The sequence below is a fragment of the Fundulus heteroclitus genome, chromosome 8 (genome assembly GCF_011125445.2).
Source record: "Fundulus heteroclitus isolate FHET01 chromosome 8, MU-UCD_Fhet_4.1, whole genome shotgun sequence".
Taxonomy (NCBI): domain Eukaryota; kingdom Metazoa; phylum Chordata; class Actinopteri; order Cyprinodontiformes; family Fundulidae; genus Fundulus; species Fundulus heteroclitus.
In genome coordinates, this window is record NC_046368.1 from 3,195,397 (window position 1) to 3,219,901 (window position 24,505).

Below are 24,505 nucleotides of genomic sequence, written 5' to 3' on the forward strand. Positions count from 1 at the left end.
AACCCCCCCTGGGTGACCCCTGAGCTAACAGTCCTCCTGAACCAGAAGAAAAAAGGCTTTCTACTCAGGGGACAGAGACGAGTAGCGTAGAGTCCAGTGGAGGATCAGGGCGGCAAAGAAGATGGTAAAGTCTGGTAGCAGCAGGGATGAATGACCTGCGGTAGCGCTCCTTTTTACAGACAGGGTGTCTAAGTCTGGCACTAAAGGAGCTGCTCAGCTCCTCTACAGTCTGGTGCAGGGGGTGGAAGGTGTTGTCCATGATGGATGTGAACTTGGACAACACCCTCCTCTCAGCTACTTCCTCCACAGAGTCCAGAGTGAATCCTTACTACCAGTTAGACGTGGTCACAAGCCTGCTAAAATGTTAAATAAACTGGGTCCTTCTGTTCAGTTCATAACAGTTTTGTAAACTATAAAAATATTTAACTGTTTCTCTGACATAAGTGCATGATTAAGAAGAGTTTAAAGAGTAACCGTACCTGTACTGTTGTGCTGTTCTGGTTCTCTCATCCATTCGGCCATAGGTTTCCTGCAGTTTGTGCAACTGTTCTTCATCTTCCTGTCCCTTCATCTTCTTGATGAGGAGGTCCAACATGACATAAGTGGACGCCGAGGCATCACTCGATTCCTCATTCTTAACAAACTTATACAGTTTCATAAAAAACATACATGCTTCATTTATTAAGTGGCTCTTCTCTACTTTCAGTTTAATTTTCTCTGTTTCAAGTATTTCTGAGAGCTTCAGCTTCTTCTTTCCTCCCTGTTTCTGTTTATATTGTTGTTTTAAAGCTTCTTTGCTTTTCTCAACTTTCTCAGTCCTGATCACAAATCTCCAGTTTTGCTTCTTATGTTTTGACGCGGGACACTTGTTGGTACATGAAGTGCAGTCCCCCCCCCCCATCACCTCACACTGCTGAGCATCTGAAGCCTCTGTGCATCCAGGGTAGTGGCAGTTCTCCTGACAGACAAGGCAGCAGACGGCCGTCTCAAAACCACACCTTGAATCTGTGAGAGGTTCTGTTCCCTTGTAGGTCTCAGGAATGCTGACAGTAAACCTCTGATCACTTTTCATCTGGTCTCTGTTGTTACAAAGAGCCCATTGAGTTGTTTCTACATCTCTGAACTTTAACTCAGTGAACCTGATTCTCTCCAGCAGGTTTTGGATGCAGGCCGTCAGTCTGAGCCGTTCTTTCTGCTCTGCTGTCAGGACCTTCAGCTGCTGAGGGGAAGATCTACCCAGAAAGGCTGTGAACTGTCTCATTCCTCTCTCTGTTATTCTCCAAGCATTCTCTATAGATAATTCTGAATCTTCAGTTCGCTCCTCATCCTGGCAGTTATCAAACTGGAAGCAGGCAGCTTGATTCTTCTCATTTTTGGCACATTTAATGTTTGAAGCTTCTAGAGCTTCAAGAACTTTTTTAGGTGGTTTTCCAGTTGAGTTTGTCATCAGAGCTACAATGTTTTTCTCCACATCTTTTCCAAACTGAGACAAAATGACATCATAGATGTACTTCAGCTGGTCGTTTACTGAACTCTCCTCCTCCTTCATGACCAGACCTACTGCATGAACTTCCTGGATGCCACCATCTGACTGGAATAACTCCACTAACTGCTGGTTGATCCTGGTATTATCGGGCGATTGTGGGTCTCCATATCCAGGAGTATCGATGACGGTCAGAGAGAACGGCAAAGTCTGGTCCTGAAAACCAAAGATCTGATAAACGATCACCTCTGACGTCTGACTTTTGTCCTCCTCATCAACGACCTGAAACCAGATTTTATCCTCAAACTTCACTCCCACGGTGTAGTTGAACAGAGCGTTGACTAGAGTGGATTTTCCAGCTTCTGTTTCTCCAACAAGCAGGATGGTTTTATGTGCTTTGCTTTTGTGTCTTTCACCAACAGCTACTGCAGTCAGACGACCAATCTTCTCTTTCTTAGTCTTCAGCTGGAAGACCTCAGGAGGTCCTGAATGAACCAGATCACTTTTGGAGATGATGTTTCCAAACCCAGATGAATCGTTTCTGTTCCTGCGAAAGCAGAGAAGATGTTTAATGAATGTTTTAAAGTCAAATTCATCATAAAAAATAAAATATATAACAGGAATAGATATATTGATTCCAGAAACACATTCCTGTATAAATCACAAACAAACCTCAAATTTTGCTTTTCGTTGTTTATATTTATGGCACAGTTTTGCTTTCAAATGCAGAACAATAAAGAACGATGGATTCACTTAATGATGAGAGAAAGCAGATGAAAAATACCTAGAAAAGTCTCATTCTGAGTCTCTGGACCAAAGAAAGAGTTTAATGACGTCACGTGGTATTATACATGCAGCAACCAGGGCTACGTATCAAAAGGAGCAGAAACTGCAGCTGCCAATGGGCGAGAGGCGGAGTACACCCTGGGCAGGTCACACAGAGACAAACAAACAGCCATTCACGCACACACTCACACCTAAGGAGACCAATGAACCTAACAGCCATGTTTTTGGACAGTGGGAGGAAGCTGGAGTACCTGCAGAGAACCCACACTGCACAGGGAGAACATGCAGACTCCATGCAGAAAGACCCAGGGCAAAGGTAGGACTCAAACCCAGGACCTTGTTGCTGCATGGCAACCCTACTACCCACTGCTCCACTGTGCAGCCCTAACTTTAAAATATCAAATCAATATATTGAGTGTGGTGCAATGATATGTTGGTTTGGCTTTCTTCATCTGTTAATAGGTGCCAAATGCAGTTATAATGGGTCTTTCCCAATTCAGGGGCTGCATCCTTTGAAGGACTCGGTCTATGGGAGCTGAGTCGCAGAAGCAGAAGGGTCCATGGCTGACGCTAAAACATCTGAGGTGCAAAGTTTTGTGTTAAAGGAGGATGACTCCTTTGACTGTTGACTGTTTGGCTGTGAGCAGGAGAGAAGAATGTCCAGCTTGTTTGTCAGCTGAACCTGTTAAAGAATCTGTTGAGCTCATTGGATTTGTCCAGACTTCCATCTTTGCAATCCTCCTTCTGCTTGGAGCCTGTGATCTTCTTCATCCCTGATCACACATCTCATACCGTTCTGCCAGATATTACTCTCCAGCTTCTTGCTGTTCACCTCCTTGCTGTCTCTTGTCTTGATGTTAAGTTTCTTCTGCATACTCCTCAGTAATTCCCTGTCTCCCTTCTTTTTTTCACATTCAGCAGTTCCTTTAGGTCACTAGTGATCCAGGGTTTGTTGTTGGGAAATCATCTCACTGTTCTAGTGGAGATGGTGTTGTCCACAAAAAAGTTTATATAGTCAGTCATGGCACTGATGTCCTCACCATGTGGCTGGCACAGTGCATCCCAGTCGGTTCCCTCCAAACAGCCCTTAAGGGCTTCCTGCGACTAAGGGAACAGCAAAAAATATTTCCCTCACCCACATAAATAATGGAAATCAGATGTTCTAACCATTTGGATTTTAATGCTGGGACGAAGAGCCAGCCATGCTTCCTCAGGGAGGAAGTGAAAAGAAATGGTGAAGAAGGGGGGAAGCACGTCTGGCGGTCACAATGATCTCTCTGGAGAGTGAGGTCAGAGAAGCTCTCTTCTGATGGGGCAAAAGGATTTGCTGGAGTTTATAGTCGCCTGCCGCATCTACAACAATGCCAAAGCTTCCAAGAGGCCACCGACAGGATGTTGAGGCAATTCCCGGTTCCAACTTGGTGCTTGTCTCATATCTCCATAGACTTCGTCACTGGTCTTCCACCATCCACTGTAATGATTCTAGCTCAGTCTTTCGCCTGATCACCTCCTCCCCACTGATCACCGTCACCTGCAACTAATTCCCTGCTCTAATTACTCCTGTCAGCCCATCCCTATATAAGCACTCCTCTTTTAGTTTGTCTTTGCTGGTTTGTCTGATCTCCAAGACTCTGCACTCCCTCAATCACCAGATGTCCAGCGTCCCTTACGCTCTCCAGCCTGTGCACTCCTCGCCAGCCAGTCTGCTACCTCACGCCATCCCAGGTTAGTGGAACTTGCCTCCCACTCACCTCTTTACTTTGTGTTCCAGTCCTCCCTCCTGTCTCGATCCACCAGCACGTCCTGGCTTTCACCCTGATGCACCACAGCCACAGTCCTCCTTCACATCCTGGTCCCTGTTCCGACGCACCACCTGTCCCACTTCGTCAGCATGCTTTAGACCCAGCTCCGGAGCTAATCAGGCTCATTCTGTCGGTGCTCCTGCGTCCCGTCTGCGGTGGCCCTGAGGACCACCATACCCGTCTGCCTGCTCAATCTCCACCATTTCCAGTCTTCTTCAGCCCGGTCCTGATCCATCCAACCTTCTTTGTGGCAATAAAGCTCCTAAATATCCGGCTCTGTGTGTGGTTTGAATTCGGGCTCGGACCCGGTCATTACATCCACTGGTTTCACCGTTATTTTGACAATCATCAACCTGTTCTCCAAGAGGGCCCACCTGGTTCCCCTCACCAAGCTGTCATTGTTCAAAGAGTTGGGAGAAATCCTTATCATCTCTCAGTTCTGGAATGAGTTCTGTTTCTGCCTTGGGCATCTCAGTCAACCTGTCATCTGGATTCCACCTTCAAACAGATGGACAATCTGTGATTGTGTGATCAGGATCCACACGAGTGATCAGGATCCACACGAGTGGTCCAACCATGCAACCTGTCGTGGGTGGAGCAAGCCATGAACTTTGTCCCCTCTAGCACCACTGGTCTGTCTTCTCTCTAGCCAATGAAGGGAAGCTAAAATTGGAGAAATATGATCCCTCTTGTTGATTTTCATCAGAACTCTTGCTGCAGCATTTTGAATCAGCTGAAGGCTTTGAACTGCATTTTGTGGACTTCCTGATAGTAAAGATTTACAATAGTCCAGCCTTGAAGTAACAAATGCATGGACTAGTTTTTCAGCATCACTCCTGGACAGAATGTTTCTAATTTTGGCGATATTCCGGAGGTGCTTCTCTGATTCAAGGTTGTTGAATCAGAGAATTACTGTAACAGGGAATTGCCTTTGGTTCAATAAAACAACAACTGTGGAATAGTAATTGTTTGTTTTCATTCCAAGTCACAGTTGCATGGTTACTGAGAATTCAGAACTACTTCCTTTTCGGAGTTAACATCCGATATTAACACAGAGACATTTTCAGTGAATTGGTGTTATGTGCTTTGGGCACACAATTTTGTTTATTTGGGGTTTTTTTAGATTGTTTTGTATTGGACTTTAGTTGAGTGGTTTTGTTGAGAGATTTTAGTATTAGATAATTTTTATTTTGTTTGATAATTGGATTACATTAGTTGTGGTGCTATTGGTCCACCTATAAATAGGCTGGGTCTCAACATATTGAGCCCCGCCCTTCCACTTGTCACCACCACCAAGGATGTGTCCTGATTGCGGTGCTCGGACGTCGTCTGGAGCTGTGTGACACAGCTGATGGTGACAGCTGACTTACCTGACTCCGCCAGATGGATTTGCTCCGCATATCCATCTGGAAACCTTCCGTTGAAGTAATTTTGGGAAGGGGCGAAAATACTGGTTAGCTGATTGGCCTATGTTGGTGATAGACGGGCCAAAAAAACCAATCAGATTCGTCGTCGCTCGTAACAGAGCGACGACGAAAACACAACCACAAGCCAAGCTACTCTTGCTGCTGCAGGTAAAGGCTCGTTAGCTCAGCAAATAAATACTCTGTAATTCCGATAAAACTTGCTCGATAGCCACGCTAACGCTAGTTTTATCGGCTGAAGCCGCCATGTTCTTTAGACTGAACTGTCGTGCTTCCGGTTGCGTCACACCTCAACCCGCCTCAAAGCCAACGCTGATTGGACGTTCGTTTGGTGAACGGCTCCAAATTTTCTTTAACGGAGAGTAGCCAGACTGATCTGCGAGTGAAACCTTGAAAGCTCGCGAGATCAGGATGGTCTCACGAGGCTAACAGCTGACGACTCCAGGCGGCCATGTGGTATTTTTGTTAGCTTTTTGTTTGTTTGCTGTTTTGATGATTTTGGCCTGGTGGGACCGGTTGTTCTGTTTTCGGTTTTTACTTTGCAATAGTTTTTTTGTTTTGCTTTAGTCTGCTTATAGTAGAGGCTTCGACGGCCCTGTATAGGGTTGGCCCTCTACTATAGCATTTTGTTCTTTTGATCGGCTCACCAGGTCCAACATTCTGTTAATACTTTGGAGAGATATGTTTTTTTTCCCCATTTTCACTCTCCCTTTTTTTTGGACACAGAGAAACTGAGGGTATTTAAACTCACTCTTTTTTTTCCCTCTCCCTCCACAGAGAAGGAAAGAACCTGAAAAAGAAGTCCAAGAGAGGTTTTTGAAAATAAACTATTGTTGTTAACCCTCATTTCTGTCTACGTGTCCTTAAATATGTTGGTCCCTTTCTGGGACGTAACAATTGGTGATAAAAATGTGTAACGGTTTAAACTCTAATTGCAGTTATAAGTTGAGTTATCAGCTTTACTGGATAAATCTGATCGGTCAGAATCCGATCAGATAATTTGTTCCAGCACAACCGGGTTCATAACAGCTAATTAATAAATGCATTAGTAGTATAAATCATTACAAGCTTATGGCTCTAGCATCACCACTATTTGAATCATATTTGTTATAGCTAAATATTTGAGTTCAATGACTTATTATTAAAATTATAATACCAAATTATAATTAACAATAATAATCATATTCAATCAGCTTCTGGCATAATATTGTGCTGGGACTATTTCATCTTCAATGGACACTAAAACGAGAAGTTAGAAGAGGAATAAAGGAGAGAAATAGATGAGACAAAATTCTAAAAGGTAAAAAGGTGAAAGAGAAAGAGGAGAGGAAAGGGAGAGAGTGATATAACATCCTCTGAGTCTGCTTCTACACCTGCAGAGAGAGATATAAAGAACAGCAGAATCAGCAGATAAAGTATTACAGGAACAACCAACACCTTGATAGCATCACTGAAGAATATACAGGATTAATTCATAGGACATGTAGAAAGTGACAGCTGAAGATAATAACAGGGGTTTTCTGAATAGAAGGGAGTCTGTAGTGCCTGGACACCAAGGACCACCAACGCATCTGCAGGCCAAGGTGCCAACCAGTGGAGGAGATGCATAGTCCAGGATGCATATCCCCCTCCCCACCTCAGAACACTCAATGTCTAAATGTGAATGGGGGCAGAGGAAGCGACCAGGGGTGAGGCCTACACAATCAGCCCCACCAATGTCTTACTCCCACCCCTCCAATAAATGTCCTTCATATATGTCTGTTGTGAGAATGTTCTAAATGAAAGTGTCTAAGATGTATATTAAAATTGGGGTCAAGAACGTCCCCAGACAGCGGGGCTGGGAAATCCTCCCTGCTCCCCAGCGACACCCCCACTCCCAAGGTTCTACATATGTGGCAGCATGATGGAGCAGGAACAGGGAGGCATCTGGGGATAGGGAGGAATGACTGGGGAGCAACATGCCCTCCCAGGAAGCCAGCTCCCCCGCTGACTCCAATAGGCACCCCAGCTCTCCAAAAACCCACCCTGAAGATGTAGAACTTTTACATCTTCACTAGTTTAACATGAAGAATAGACTCTGGTTGGAACGTCTTCTGGAGTCCAACATGAGGAAGATCTATTTATGCAGAGACTGAATATGAAATTATGTTTGTGTGGTTTTCTTTTTATCACATCATTGACAAGCATGCAGCAATAATCATCAAGGCAATGTAACACATTATAAGTAGTCCATAATATTGTTTCTCTGACAGACACAGAATCACAGAACAACCAGAGCACTTTAGGATCACTTGGTTTAATTATGTGTTTTTTTATCCAGGTGTACTCACTGTGCCATGATGGTCCCAGAATCACAAACCTGTGAGGATCAGACAAATATAAAATATTAAACATACTGAAAAGCCAAGTAGTGTTTTACACATGAAGAATTTGCTTTGATGACAAGGTGCTACACATTGGCATGCAGTTGACATAGATATCTGTAGAAATACATAATATGGAATAAACCAACGCAAGTTGAAATAGAATCAGAATCAAGTTTAATCGCCAAGTAAGTTTGCACATACAAGGAATTTGACTTGGTGATGATGGTGCAGACAGCAATAAGAATACAATAAAATAAAGTCAAATTGAATAAAATCAATATATATACAGAAGTAATATACATTCAGTAGTCTGTGCGTTAACGCAGAATTATAAAATATTAGAGAAGTATAACACAAGTATATGAAGGGAAGGAACATAGTGGAATTGTTCATTCATAATGGTGTTGAGGAGTGCTGTGAAGGTGTTTCTGGAAGATATTTGCGCAAGCAATTCTGCCAAGTCCAAGAATGGCGAGAGTTAATGTGTAAAGGATGCTGTGAAAACTGTTTATGTAAGAATACATTCTGTCCAAATATGAAAGCCTAGATGAGCTGAAGATCAAACAGGATGCTGAGCAAGTTGCCTCATAAAGTACTGCATAAGGTTTATGTGGCTGAATGCTTCATGCTTAGAAAGCAACAGCAACGTAGATGGATTAGTATAAATACACCCTGAATAGTTATATGGTAATATCATCTTTATTGTCATTAAAACATACATTACAATGAAATGTGTTCTCTGCTTTTAACCCATCCCCTTGGGGAGCAGTGGGCTGCCATGTGCGGCGCCCGGGGAGCAATCTGGGGTTAAGGGTCTTGCTCAGGGACCCAGAGTGCAGGCAGTGGGGATCGAACTGGGTACTTGCATCCTTCTCTGAGTGTAAGCACGCTGCTCTACCCACTAGGCCACCACTCACCCTTGAGTGTCCAAGTCTTGATGCTACAAGATTTTGAGATGTAGATGTCTGACTGCTGCGATAGACTGTAACAAATAATCCCATCATATTAATTAAAAATATTGTTTGCTGTGTTTCTATCAAGATGTCGCCTAGTTTCTGAACAACTATGATGAGCTGGAATCTGAGTACACTATTGATGTTAATGGCTGATGATCTTCGATCCACTGAAGAACATGTAGTATTACCATTTCTCTGATATATACTCATAAGTTATTACTTATTTTCTTCTCTACGTTCACTCCAAACTGAGGAATAATGCTATACCAAACATATCCACTATAGTCTTTGATTCATCTGTATATATTTTAATATATCCATAATATCTATTAATATATTCTAGAACTGCATCTGAAGCTAAAATATATATTTTTTCTTTCTTTTGTTAATAATTCCAGATCTACTATTGGCTCTGTGAGTATCACTTGACTTATGATTGGAAAAGGTACTAATGGACGGGTTTAAAATTATTCATCCAAATTTTGCTGATGATTGAGCTTTTTTTGTTTTTTTGTGTGTGTTTTTGTTCACCACTTCAAGCTCTAATCCAATATAACAGAGAAAAGCTGTTGGAATTGCCAGTCAACTCAGGTGATGAGGATGGGGAACATCTGCTCCACTGATCCTCAGGAACACCACAGGACTGTGTCCTCAGTCCAGCTCTCTTCACCTTTTCACCCAGGAATGTTCTGGTCTCCACCCCACAGACACAGTGGAGAAGTTAGTGGACGGCACCACTAGTGGGTCTCATCTCCCACAATGATGGGTCCCACCACAGGGAGGAGGTCAGCAATCTGACACACTGGAGCTCCAGGAACAACCTGATCCTGAACACCACACCAAGGAGGTGATGATGGACTACAGGAGGTCCAGGAGGACTGAACACCTTCTCTCTACATACAGGGGGAGGTGGTGGAGGTGTGGACAGCATCAGGTTCTTGAACATTCACATCTCCTCTGACCTCCTGGACTGTGAACACCTCCCACCTGGTGAAGAAGAACCAACAACAACTCTTTTTCCTCAGGAAAATGAAAATGTCTGGACTTCCCACTAAGCTGCAAAATAACTTCTACAGAGCTTCTATAAAAATAGTTTTATGTCTCAGCATAACTGTGGGGTATGGGAGCTGCACAGTTCAGGAGAGGAAGGACCTAGCATGGGTGGTGAAAACAGAGCAGGGGATTTTGGGACACCATCGGCAGGATCTAGACTCAGTTTATGAACGAATCCAAAGAAGGACCAGACACATCTCCACTGACCCCCCCCAAGACAAAATGCTGTTTGCTCCTCTCTCATCAGGTAAACGCTTTAGAGCCTCAAAGCTAGAACAAATAAACTTAGAAAAAGCTTCTTCCTAAGAGCTGTGAGGGAAATCGCCTCCTGATGGAGACTGCAGTCCAATACTTTAAAATCACCCCACTGTTACTAACCCGTCATACATTATAATCACCTTAATGTTACTGCCTGCTGCACACTGTCATCTCTGAATATCTAAATGCACATTGCTGTAAACAAAGCCTCAATCATATTTGGTTAATAAGCACCTTATCACCTCATTATCTGTTATCTGCGACTTTCCTGAACGCTACAAAAAAAAAAAAAACCAACAACAACAATGGAACCCTTGTTCATTCCCTGTTTGTCAGTTTTTTGCTTTCATTATGTGAAATGTGAACCGAAGGAGCCAAAGAGAAATTTTGCCGCAGTAACATGTGGTGACAATTAAGCTGAATTTTAACCAACTTGTTCAAGGCTAATAAATATCTTCTAACAGAAAAGGTGGCCACTTAAGATTGTATCTGCTATTCTCTTTTCTGACTACTGACCATTATTAATACTTCTATACTCCTGACGTCCTGACGTCACTTCCTGTTTGCGGTAAGGCGTATTGTATCATTCCTGTTTTCACTGCGTGAGCAACGGTTTGTTGCTCCAGATTCTCTCGCTTTTGTCTTTAATCTCTTTGCTGTAACATCTGTTTCTAACACATAAGCACTTTTAAAACATTTTCTGTTGCTGCACATCACGCTTGGGAACTCCTCGTGTTTCACGGTTTGCTCTCTTGGCGTGGTAGAAGGGCGCTAGCCGAGCTCTAGCCTAGCCTAGCTTTAGCTCCACAATGGCTTCCTCTCCTACTATTACTTCAGCTTCTCTGTCTCTGACTAAGTCTCCCCTTATCTCCTGCTCTCTGTATCAGATGTTTAGCTATTCCTCTGCCTCCTTTAGTGATAATGGTACTTGTAATAAATGTAGTGTTTTTGTAGCTTTGGAGGCGAGTGTGTCAGAATTAGAGTCCCGGCTCCGTGCTATGGAAAGACCAGCTGATAGCCGCCCCTCTGCTAGCGCGGAGCCACATAGACCTAACGTTACTTCACTTAGTGGTCCTCCAGAAGCACCCGAGCAGCCGGGTAAGCAGGCCGGCTGGGTGACAGTTCGCAGGAAGCATAGCTCTAGATTTCAGCCCCCAGTTCACCACCAACCCGTCTGCGTTTCTAACAAATTTTCCCCACTCAGCGACACACCCGCTGAGAAGCCGATCCTGATTATTGGGAGCTCAATAGTCAGAAACGTGGCACTAGAGACACCAGGGACCATAGTTAAATGCCTGCCAGGGGCCAGAATGGGCGACATAGAATCTAACCTGAAACTGCTGGCTAAGGATAAGCGTAAATACAGTAAGATTGTTATTCACGCTGGCGGTAATGACACCCGGTCACGGCGATCGGAGGTCACCAAAGTTGGTGTTGCTTCGGTGTGTGAGTTTGCTAAAGCAATGTCGGACTCTGTAATTTTCTCTGGTCCCCTGCCTGATTTGACCAGTGATGACATGTTTAGCCGCATGTCATCATTCAACCGCTGGTTGTCTAGGTGGTGTCCAGAAAACGACGTGGGCTACATTGATAAATGGAGAACTTTCTGGGGAAAACCTGGTCTGATCCGGAGAGACGGCATCCATCCTACTTTGGATGGTGCTGGTCTTCTTTCTAGAAATCTGGCCGGATTTATTAGTTCTCCTAAATGCTGACAACCCAGGGTCCAGACCAGGTAGCAGAGCCGTAGTTTAACAAACCTCTCTGCAGCTTCTGTACTGTTACCCATCCATTATCCTATTGAGACGGTGTCTTTCCCACGGCCAAAACTTAACAGATCAAAAACTGATCTAAAAGGAACAAATCATAAAAACCTAATAAAAATCAATGCGGTATCAGACTTTATTATTGAACTAAGCAGGATTTAGACAGGATCAGAAAGGAAGGTGCATCTTCTTTCTGCCTTTCCCCAAACGATCAGGAATCTCCTGGTTGTGTCTGGTGCTGCAGTGTTCTTATTGGGTAAAACACCTTTAAATCTAGTGGCTGAGCACATAAAAGACAACCTCCTGATAATATAATATGCAAAAAACGCCACCAAACGTTATTAACAGCACCGCACGTATTTTATGCGATTGCACATTTTTTACATCACTACGCGTTCTGGCTGGAAACGTGCGGTGACGTAAAAAACGCGCGCTCGCGTAAAATACGGGTTGGAACTGCGCGTTATTGTATGGACAATAATTGGCCCTTTCGGCTTGCCATATTCTCATCCTTCTTTCCACGAGCTCAGTTCCATCTCTGCTCGAGCGCACCTGCTCATTCCACGCTCAACAACAGCTGTGCGCTCGCTCGGCTGTCTCTGCGCTGTGACTTCAAAAACTGTCCACTCCACCAGCCAATAACAGACATGTTTTTTTCTATCCAATCAGAGTATGGCTTGCAAATACTGCATTCAGATGGATTAAATCAAAATGCTGCAATATTAGAGTTACTAAGAGTTAATAAGTGAGGTGTGAAAAATATTTGTATCTCTTTTCTTTCCAGCTTCTGGGAGGTGATGCAAAAGTTTATTCTGATGATAATCATAATCATTGTTATCATTATAACAATTTCTTTTTTTTTTTTTTAAAGAGCACTTTAACACAAGGTAAAACAAAGTGCCAAACATCAGATAAGAGATAATAATGAAATGCTTGGTTGTTAAAATAGCAATAGGTTTAAATTGTGTATAATTAGCCTAAAAAGTAAATCAGAATATGGAATATGTTGACGTCTGTTAAATTCAGGTTATCTTTTTTATTATTATTTCAGTTGACGTCTCCTGTTGACGTGAGTTCAGTTTGACATTGGTGTCTGTTTAGGTCAGTTTGTCTGCTGTTGAAAACAATCGTTCATGAATTTGCTCTAATGACAGTTCAACTTTAAAAATAGGCCCTCTGTCCGTGATGTAAAAGTAGCATGTAAAATGGAAATATTTGGATGGATGGATTTTATGAATAGGCCTTTTTTATGGATGTACTTTGTTAAAATAAATACCATTAAAAACATGTATTTTTATTAATATCAGATGTTTGTGAAACACAGGATTCCAGGAACACAAAAGAAAGATGCATTTGCGGGGACCTGTGTGGGGTAGGTTTGTGTTTTTTTTTGGGGGGGGGGGGGGGGGGGGGGCGTGGTTATTTTTACCTATTCCAAGGGGAGGCTCACATTCAATTAATTTAAAAACCCCTGATTTAGGTAATCCCTTGCGACCCCAAAACTGTTAAAATAAAGTCCCCCACCTTGGCTATGAGAGACAATCCTTTGTCTGCTCTGTTTTTTTTTATCCTTGTTTTTCATTCCATAGGAAAAGTCTTTTTTATTCTACACCCTACAGTGGGTGAATGGTTGAAGTGATAATGACATCCTTTCAAAAATAAATAGATAAATAAAATAAAGTGATATGAAGCCTATGGGCTAAAAATCATAGATACTGTTCATGTATAAGTTGAGCAATGAATTATGTTTTTCACATTTCCAGATAAGGGCACTAAAATCTCAAATTTTGCCCATTTTCACTACCAGCTGATAAAAAGAAGACATTGCAGAAGCTACATTTATTAGAAATCTTGAAATAAGTAACCACACACATATAAGATGCACAAAGTTATGATGACATTTAAATTTACCACACCTGTAGCAGCAATCATTAAAACACCAACATGAAGCAGCCTTTATTAGATGAAAATACAAAGTTAGAGTAATAGTTCACTAATTAATTCTTGCAAACCTTTCTTTTAAAGGTCGTCTTAAACATTTGATTTCCATATTAAGGGTAAATTCAGTTTCTGTTACAGAAATGAATCATGTTTCTTCTCAGAGCTCAGCAGCTTCTGATAACAGACACTTTTTTGCATGTACTTCAATTCAAAACTTCAAATATAATGATCATGATGTTGTGTATCTGTGAGTTTCAACCAGTTACCTCCTGTCTCGACTCCAGTGAACCCTTCAGGTCTGAGATTTATCCCTGGTTGTAGCCGTCTCACCCACCACTGGGAACTGGATGCTAAAACTGGCAGGTCTTCCTTGGTTCGACTGAAAAAGTAAAAATATTCCTTCTACATTATTGACATAGGTACAAAATCAAGTCATCTGATCATATGTGTTTTCGTGCACCAGGCTTTATTCAGAGTAGAAGCACTCTGACATGCACACTGGTCAAATTTCCCTAAAAAAACCTCAGAAGAGGTTTTACTTCCGTCATTGCTGGAAAAAAAAAACATAAAGTGTTTTGGTTCTGTGTCTTCTGAGCCCACAGAATGGACCAGCACCAGGCTCTAAGAACAGTTTAGATGTTACTGCAGCCCCTAATTAAGCTACAGGTTCAACATTACATGCTGTTGGTCTTCCTGTGTTACAGGATGAGAGACATTGTGTTCACATGCGCAGTCAGGGCAGTTTGCCATAATCCAAATTACATAATAGGAACAAGTGTTTAGATGAACGTTGTTCAGTTATGGATCGGCATAAACCACTCGTCTGATTGGGAATACAATATTATTCCAATTGAGTTTGATCCGACCACAATAAGTTGATTGCTGTGTTCATCTGATTCATTTTCATTCCGATCACTTATGCCCATGTAAACATACAGTAAAAAACAAAGTGTCACTTAAACACCTACAGAGTTGACTATAACTCCGTTTCAGATAACATTTGGTCCCTGTCCAGATAAGTGTAAAATTTACTAGATAGCCAGTGTCAACTTTTCAGAGTTAATTTTACTCATTTTATGTCATGAATCAGAATTGGACCCAAGATTCTACCACGACAGGTCAGTGACGTTTTAACAAACTTTATTAAAAGACCGTGAGCAGGCGTCGGCTCTCTGGGCGCGCAGCTCACGCTAATGGGCTGGAACTCCCTGACTGAGAGGAGAACCAGGACGTTGAACGGCCGAGAGTCGGGCAGGCTGAGCGGGGCTTTCCAGAGGCGTTTGTCCAGGGGCAGTCCGGGTCCGGTAACGGGGAATCCAATATTCCAGCGGAGGTACAGAGGGGGTAGTCCAGAGAGATTATCCAGGTCCAGATCCAGGTCCAATTTCCACAGGCACAGACAGTTTAAGGGGACAGGCAGGCTCGGTGACGGAGGACAGAATCGGGTCAGACATAGACAGGCAGAATAAGTAACGCTGGAATGCTCTAACAGGTGGCTTGAGTCAATCTGGCACTGGAGACTGACTAGGACGGAGCTTATATGCAGCTGGAGACAGGTGGAGCCAAAAGAGGTTGATTGCAAAGGGGTGGATAGTTAACAGGTGTGTTAATTGTCTGTAGGATCAGCTCCAGTGCCAGAATCATTACAGAGCCCCCCCCTCAAGGGCGGATTCCAGACGCCCTAGGCTGGTCAGGATGGGCTCTGTGGAAATCCCTGATGAGAGACTTGTCTAGGATATGACGAGAGGGGACCCACTGGCGCTCCTCCGGTCCATAGCCTTCCCAGTCAATAAGGTACTGGGTACCCCTGCCCCACTTTCGGGACTTCAGGATACGCTTAACAGTGTAAGCAGGGGAACCCTCAACTAACCGGGTGGGAGGAGGGGAGGTGGAGGCGGGAGCAAGGCTTGATGTCTTGACAGGTTTGACACGGGACACATGGAATGTGGGGTGGACCCTCATTGATGGGGGAAGGCGGAGACGGACCGCCACCGGGTTCACCACTTTGGAGATGGAGAACGGCCCGATAAACCGAGGTGCCAACTTCTTGTTCTCCACCTTTAGGGGAAGGTCTCTCGTGGAGAGCCAAACCCTATCTCCCACCTGGTATTGTGGGGCTGGTACCCGCCGACGGTTGGCGGCCCGGGCCTGGACCTGGGAGGAAGCAATGATGGCTCTCCTAGCCCTTCTCCAGGCCCGCTGGCACCTCAGGGCAGACAAACGGGCAGACGGAACCCGGGACTCCACCTCCTCAGTGGAGAACACCGGCGGTTGGAAACCGTACACCACAAAAAATGGGGAGAGACCGGTGGAGCTGGAGGGTGACACGTTAATGGCGTGCTCCACCCAAGGCAGGTTCTGAGCCCATTTAGTGGGGTCAGAATGGCAAAAGAGACGGAGCTTGGTCTCGACCTCTTGGTTTACTCTCTCCGTTTGGCCGTCCGTTTGGGGGTGGAATCCAGAGGAGAGGCTCACGGAAATGCCCAGCATGGCACAAAACTCCCGCCAATATCTGGCTACAAACTGAGGACCTCTGTCTGATACGATGTCAGCCGGCAGACCATGCAATCTAAAGACCTCCTTTGCCAGGATTAACCCCATTTCCTTGGCGGAGGGAAGCTTAGGTAATGGGACCAGATGGACCATCTTAGAGAACCGGTCCACAATTGTGAGGATTACTGTGTTGCCATCAGAGGGTGGAAGGCCAGTGACAAAGTCCATGGAAAGGCAGGACCACGGCCGGGAAGGGACAGGTAGAGAACGGAGCAGACCGGCTGGGGGGCGACGGGGAACTTTAGCCTGGTTACAGAGGGAGCAGGCAGAGACGAACTCTCTGACATCCTTGGTCAAGGAAGACCACCAGAACTGGGACCGGACTAGGCGAAGGGTCTTAGTGATGCCAGGATGGCCATACAAGCGGGAACAATGACAAAAGTCGAGAACCCTTTGTCTAAGATGGTCTGGGACAAAGAGTCTGTCCTTAGGGCAGGCTTCGGGGATCTGAGTGGATTCTATGGCCTCCTTGATCTCCCTCTCGAGGCCGAGGCGGGTGACGGCACATCTCACAGAGTCTGGCAGAATGAACCCTTGTTCCTGGTTGTGATCCTCCTCCTTGGCCTCGAACATCCTGGATAAGCTATCAGGTTTCACATTCTTGGAGCCTGGCCTGTAGGAGAGGGAGAAGTTAAACCGGCCGAAGAACAGGGCCCACCTAGCTTGCCTGGGGTTGAGCCTCTTAGGCGTCTTCAGGTACTCCAAGTTCCGGTGGTCCGTCCAAACCAGGAACGGGAGTTTGGAGCCCTCGAGCCAGTGCCTCCATTCCTCGAGCGCCAGTTTAACTGCCAGAAGTTCCCGGTTGCCCACATCGTAATTGCGCTCGGAAATTGATAGCTTTCTAGAAAAAAAAGCACAGGGGTGAATGCGGTTATCACTGGACTCCTGGCTGAGAACGGCCCCAACCCCAGAACTAGAGGCATCAACCTCCACAATAAATTGTCTCTCTGGGTCAGGGGTAACGAGGACCGGGGCAGTGGTGAACAGTTCCTTCAGATATTTGAAAGCCTTGTCTGCCTTTTCGTTCCAAGCAAACTTGGTTTTGCTAGAGGTGAGGACGTGGAGAAGAGAAGCGACTTTACTGTAATTGCGGATGAATCTTCTGTAAAAATTAGCGAACCCCAGAAACCTCTGGAGCTGCTTACGGTCAACCGGGGTGGGCCACTCTGTGACGGCTCGGACCTTGGCTGGGTCCATGGACATCTGACCAGGGGACAATATGTAACCGAGGAAAGAGGTGGAGGTTGTATGAAACTCGCACTTCTCAGCTTTGACATAAAGCTGGTTTTGCAGAAGGCGAAGAAGAACGGAGCGGACATGTTGTTTATGGAGGGTGAGGTTCTCGGAGTAGATGAGGATGTCGTCCAAATATACAAACACGAAACGGCCAATCATATCCCGAAGAACCTCGTTGACCAGATTCTGAAATACAGCTGGGGCGTTGGTGAGACCGAACGGCATGACCAGATATTCATAATGGCCGGTTGGGGTATTGAAAGCGGTCTTCCATTCATCGCCCTCTTTAATACGCACCAAATGGTATGCGTTACGCAGGTCCAACTTGGTGAAAACTTTGGCCTTTTGGACCTGGTCGAATGCTGTATTCATTAGGGGAATAGGATAACGGTTCTTAACCGAGATGTCATTGAGTCCCCTATAATCAATGCAAGGACGGAGTGAGCCATCCTTTTTCCCCACAAAAAAAAAACCTGCGCCTGCTGGTGAAGAAGAGGGACGAATAATGCCCGCCCTTAGAGACTCCGAAATATAATCGTTCATGGCTTGGGACTCAGGTGCAGACAGTGAGTAGAGGCGACCCCTGGGAGGAGTAGTACCAGGCAACAGGTCGATAGCGCAGTCAAAAGGTCGGTGAGGAGGAAGGCTCGTAGCCTTGGCCTTATTAAAAACCTCCCTAAGGTCACGGTATTCGTGAGGCACCTTGGTGAGGTCTGGGTAAGCCTCCTCTCCCTTACCCGCCGATACCAGGAGGGGTTGCGCAGAGAACAAGCAGGATTCAGAGCAGGAGGGGGCCCATCCTGTTACTTCGCCCCGTCTCCAGTCGATTTGGGGGTTGTGCTTTCTGAGCCAGGTGGCACCCAAAATGACTGGCACCTGAGGGGAATCAATAATCATAAAGGTCAGCCTCTCGATATGATTACCTCCCACCAGCAGTTCCACTGGCTCAGTAATGAGACGGGAATGATTGAGGGTGTGACCGTCCAGGGCGTAGACACTATGTGGGGATGGACCGGGGAAAAGAGCAATCTTCAGTTTACGGGCAAACGTCTCATCCATGAACTCCGTGTCTGCACCAGAATCAACAAAAACGGATATCTTATGAGACTCAGAGGTAGTAAGAGTAGCGGACAGGAGGAGGTCTGAGGAGGCGGAGACCCTGGTGCGGCTCAGTAGGGACCTCTCCTGCCCCACTGAGTGCCTCCCTTTGACTGGGCATGAACGGACATGGTGCCCCTCACCTCCGCAGTAAAGACAGAGACCATGTAGCTGCCTGTGTTGTCGATCCCCCCTTGACAGAGCAGTCCTCCCCTGTTGCATGGGCTCCGGTTCAGCCTGAGGTGAGTGAGAGACTGGGGAACAAAAAGGCAAAGTGGGGAGCGCCGGGGGTACTGAGCGGCGGTCCCTTCGCCGTTCCATCAAATGGAGGTCAATCCGAGAAGCCAAGTCCTCTAGCTGCTTTAGGGACTTAGGAAAATCACGGGTGGCGAGCTCATCTTTAATACGATCATTCAGACCCGTTAAAAACACATCAATGAGTGCATGCTCGTTCCATAAACTTTCAGCCGCTAACAAATGGAAATCAATTATGTAATCTGAGACAGTTCTTTGACCCTGCCTTAATGCCAAGAGCCCCCTTGTGGACTCTCTGCAAGGCAGAATTGGGCTGAATACCCTTGTGAGCTCACAGGCAAAATCCTGATATGAGTGGCAAATGTGGGAATCATTTTGCCACTCAGAGGTACCCCAAAGCTTAGCCCTACCAGCTAGTAGGGAAATAACATAAGCAACTTTAGCTCTATCTGTTGGGAAAGAGGACTGTTGTAACTCAAAAACAATCTCACATTGAGTGAGAAACGCCCGGCATTGACTGGCATCGCCACAAAAAGGCTCAGGCGAAGAAAGACGCTGTTCGGGGGGGCGTGACGTCAGGCGTGACGTGGCAGCAGGAGGTGATGTTTGCGGAAGCGCACTGGAGACTGACTAGGACGGAGCTTATATGCAGCTGGAGACAGGTGGAGCCAGAAGAGGTTGATTGCAAAGGGGTGGATAGTTAACAGGTGTGTTAATTGTCTGTAGGATCAGCTCCAGTGCCAGAATCATTACATTTTAGTTTAAAAATCAATAGTAAAATTAATTAAATTATTTAACTCAGTTTTGTTAACACTGTTAATAGTAATATTGTTATTGTTAATGGAGTTCATTTTACACCACATTTACTTAATAAAGTACACTATATTGTGTAAAATGATTTAACTTTTCTTTCTCTACAGTGTAACTACTGCAAGCCTTCAGCTCTAACAGAAATCCTCCAGACAGCGCCTGTGTCAAGTTTGTTGCAGGACCAAAGCACAGACAAGAGCATATTGCAGTGAAAGTGATTTATTTACAAGTAAAAATTAAGGCCTAAAAGCAGGCAGGTAAAAACAAGTGACAGGAAAAACAGGAAACAGATCAGAACCAGGGTATCATGGCAGGGAAGAAAACGGAGGATCTGACAGACTGCTATGGCTGGACTGACACAATATGTAGGAGGGGAGACGGGAGAAACAACAACTGGAGTGGATGAGTTAGACCCAATTAACAGAGTGAAAGCAGGGCAAAGAAGTGGCAGGTACAGGTGGAGGACTGATTCAAACAGGGAATAAGATAATGATCAGATAAGGGGAAATATCTAACTAAGGAAAAGCAGAACCAACAAGACTAAATTAAGAACAGGAAATGAAACTAATAATCGGAATGCATAACACCATAAATGCTGAACAAACGAAAGAAAGGCAAGCATAAAATAAAGATCCAACATAACTACTAAAATAACAACGAACACAGCAAACCAAACAGAAACTAAACTAAAGTCTATAATTAACATAAATACTGAACAGAAAACTAAACAGAAGACGAATACTAGGATCTAAAGATGAGCATAAACAGAGTGTAACAAAGAGACCGCAGGATCCCCAGGGAGCTAACATAAGTAGTCAAACCCATGGGGATTCGTATCCTACCTTCTCTTCGTGGTTTCTAGAAGCTGTAGAGCTGAGCAGGGAGATAGTTATCTCATCTATACATGGTGGAATTAGCTACCACACCCAGTTAATCCTGCTGAGTGTTTGCCCAATGATGTGGTCATGTGGTCACATGATTTCACATGTCAGTTTTTTGCTTTCATTATGTGAAATATGAACCGAAGGAGCCAAAGAGAAATTTTGCCGCAGTAACATGTGGTGACAAATAAGCTGAATTTTAACCAACTTGTTCAAGGCTAATAAATATATTCTAACAGAAAAGGTGGTCACTTAAGATTGTATCTGCTATACTCTTTTCTGCCTACTGGCCATTATTAATACTTCTGTCCTGCTTTCTCATAATTTCTTTGCAAAGAAATCTGGTCAATATAGTTAGAACATGCTAACAGGGGATTTAGTCTCTTTCAAACATTGAATTTTTTTTGGATTATACGAAACTACACTACAGATGAGAAAGATCGACAATGTTTAAATTGGACAATGTGACATCTAAAGGACTTGATTTTGGCAAAGATTCTTGGCTACTTCTCTGCCTCCACAGAGAACGTGTTAGCAAAGCAGCAGTCCACTACAGAGACGAAGGAGCAGTGACTTGTTTTCACACAACTGCCCTTCACTAGATGGACACTGAAATGGACAGAAACAGCCAAGGCTAAAACTGGGCGATAAATGACCTTTAACTGACCTTGGAAACTGACTGGTCTGCAACAGAAGATGAGTTCTGAACACACTTCAGTGGTCACTCCAGATTTCTTGAACACAGTTAAAAAAAACATTGATAAATTAAAAACTTCTAAACAGGAGTGATTAAAATATAATAAGCATCACTACACTAGCATGAAAACATAGCAGGGAACAGCTAAGATAAAACTCAGTACAAAATTAATAAATAAGATGCACACATATCCAAGTGTTGCACAATGAATATCAATTATTAAGTAAGCAAAATGTATTTTATAGCACCCTTCACAGACATTAAAATCACAAAGTGCTTTCCAATAAAAATAACATAAACATTATTTTATTACCCACTGCAATATTCATTTAGGTGAAGGAAGAATAGACCAACTTAAGAAAGAATATCCCAAATTTGATAATGTTTAAATATCAGTAATTATAGCATCAAGATAGGGACAAATACATCTAAACAATTTGAGCACAGATCATTACATCTTAGAACATTGTAATACAATATCCACAAGGGGGCAGTATACACCAATAATTAAAAGACTAGAAATGAAATCTTACTTTATTGGCTTGTTCTTACCTGGGTGGATCTGATTGAAACTACATGTATACCGCCATTTTTATGTACGCACAGCTCTTGCAAGATTTCATCCACTCATCTCCCTCCAGTCCGATTCCTCCCTTTTTAATCCACAAAACCATCTTCTGTTCTTCCACATTCTCATATTTCCTGCAATTCCTTCTCTAGTTAGGCGCCCGCCTATGCATTGAAAATGCATGGCGGAGGCCTTATGTTATGCACCTAATAAGGATTTCTTTATTATTATTGTTTATTAATATTCCGTCACCGTTAATACAGCCCGAACCGTAGGGTCTACCCCCACATACTATATATCGAAACGTTCGTCTCGATGCCGCGATCAGGGCTTTTTGTACTTGACGCCATTTCGACTTACGGTTGGAACAAAATTCACAAAAAACCACCGAAAAATGGTCATTTTCAACCCTCTACTGTGTCGTCATGCTTTCACCTACGAACATCGTTTAACTTCCAGTTTGTAGATATATCTTTGAACTATTCAGAAGTGAAAACGGAATGTGCGTATCTTTTATCGTTTTCTCATCACGCCATTTTCAGTTACCATGGTGACAAAATTCTCCAAAAAACACCAAACTACTCGCTCAATTTTCACTCTACGTGCACAAATTATACATCAACACGTAGCTATTTCTGTCTGGATTCAGGAAATGTAACCCTCATTGGTGTAGGTCTTTTAGATTTCTTGCAAATCACCTCAGACCGGCAACAACCCCAAAGTGAAACTTATGCGAAAAAGACCGAACAACTTCAGCCTACTCGCTCAATTTTCACTCTACGTAGACAAATTATACATCAAAACGTAGGTCTTTTTGTCTGGATTCAGAAAATGTAAACCTCATTGGTGTAGGACTTATAGATTTTTTTCATCACGCCATTTTCACCTACCGTGGTGACAAAATTGTCTAAAAAACAACAAACAACTTTAGCATACTCGCTCAATTTTCGATCTACGTGCACAAATTATACATCAAAACGTAGGTATTTCTGTCTGGTGTACGATTTATAGATTTTTCGCAAATCACCTCAGACCGGCAACAACCCCAAAGTCAAAGTTATGTAAAAAAGACCGAACAACTTCAGCCTACTCGCTCAATTTTCACTCTACGTAGACAAATTATACATCAAAATGTAGGTCTTTTTGTCTGGATTCAGGAAATGTAGCCCTCATTGGTGTACGATTTATAGATTTTTTGCAAATCACCTCAGACCGGCAACAACCCCAAACCCTCCCCATATTGAGCTGTAGTTGTTGGGATTTTTCCATGCAGCAGAGAGCCAGCCAGGGCCGGTCAAAGCCATAGGCGTACTAAGGGGCCGCTTGGGCCCTCTGGTGTAATGGGGGGCCTCAAATTTTTAGTAGCAATTAAATAACTTGAACAATTGATATAAATGAATGATGATAAATTAATTTGTTTAATTTATTTAATTTATTTTGTATTCAGAAGTTTTAAGAAAACATTAAATTATTTATTTATTTCTGTATTTATTTTTAAATATGGAAGACTTGGTCCTCCATACTCCAGGGCTCAACAAGAGTTCATCTAAAGATGTTTTAGAACTGATTGGTGACCTTTAGTTTATATTTCAGAAAGTTAGTTATAAGTAGAGTTATGTGGTTTTATGTTTTTTGGATACAATCCGGGTTAGCACCCGAACATCCCTTTCAGACAGCTTCCTCGTGCGTCCACAGTTAATCCTGTTGGATGTGGTTCATCCTTCTTGGTGATATGCTGACATTACCCTGGACACCGTGGCTCTTGATACATCACAAACACTTGCTGTCTTGGTCACAGATGCAAGGCAAGGGAAATTTATTTATACAGCACAATTCAGTACAGATACAATGCAAAGTGCTTTACATGATTAAAATATAGCAAAATAAATGCGTTGGGGACCTTGGCGTTCCGATCCTCGGCTGCAGAAGCTGGCTCTTGGGACGTGGAATGTCACCTCTCTGGTGGGGAAGGAGCCTGAGCTTGTGCGCGAGGTTGAGAGGTTCCGACTAGAGATAGTCGGACTCACCTCGACGCACCGCTCTGGCTCCGGAACCAGTCTCCTTGAGAGGGGCTGGACATTCTTCCACTCTGGAGTTGCCCATGGTGAGAGGCGCCGAGCTGGGGTTGGCATACTTGTTGCCCCCCATCTCGGTGCCTGCACGTTGGGGTTTTCCCGGGTGAACGAGAGGGTGGCCTCCCTCCGCATTCGTGTGGGGGGACGGGTTCTGACTGTTGTTTGCGCTTATGCGCCGAACAGCAGTTCAGATTACCCACCCTTTTTGGAGTCCTTGGAAGGGGTACTGGAGAGTGCCCCTCCTGGGGACTCCCTCGTTTTGCTGGGGGACTTCAACGCTCACGTGGGCAATGACAGTGGGACCTGGAGGGGCGTGGTTGGGAGGAATGGCCCACCTGATCTGAACTCGAGTGGTGTTTTGTTGTTGGACTTCTGTGCTCGTCATGGATTGTCCATCACAAACACCATGTTCAAGCATAAGGGTGTCCATATGTGCTCTTGGCACCAGGACACCCTAGGTCGCAGTTCAATGATCGACTTTGTTGTCGTTTCATCTG

At 44.2% G+C, this 24,505-nt stretch overlaps 1 protein-coding gene across 1 annotated transcript in view; it reads right to left on the reverse strand.

Annotated features, from left to right (window-relative positions):
* LOC105925670 overlaps positions 1-21,976 on the reverse strand; it is a 34,238-nt gene extending 12,262 nt beyond the window's left edge. The window contains exons 1-5 of the mRNA XM_036140693.1: positions 21,918-21,976; positions 21,336-21,402; positions 14,102-14,214; positions 7,826-7,854; positions 480-2,030 (exon numbers count right to left, since the gene is read on the reverse strand). Of these exons, the coding sequence (XP_035996586.1) occupies positions 480-2,030; positions 7,826-7,833 (1,559 nt within the window). The 5' untranslated portion in view covers positions 7,834-7,854; positions 14,102-14,214; positions 21,336-21,402; positions 21,918-21,976. The remainder of the gene's footprint in view (positions 1-479; positions 2,031-7,825; positions 7,855-14,101; positions 14,215-21,335; positions 21,403-21,917) is intronic.
* Between the last annotated feature and the right edge of the window lie 2,529 nt (positions 21,977-24,505).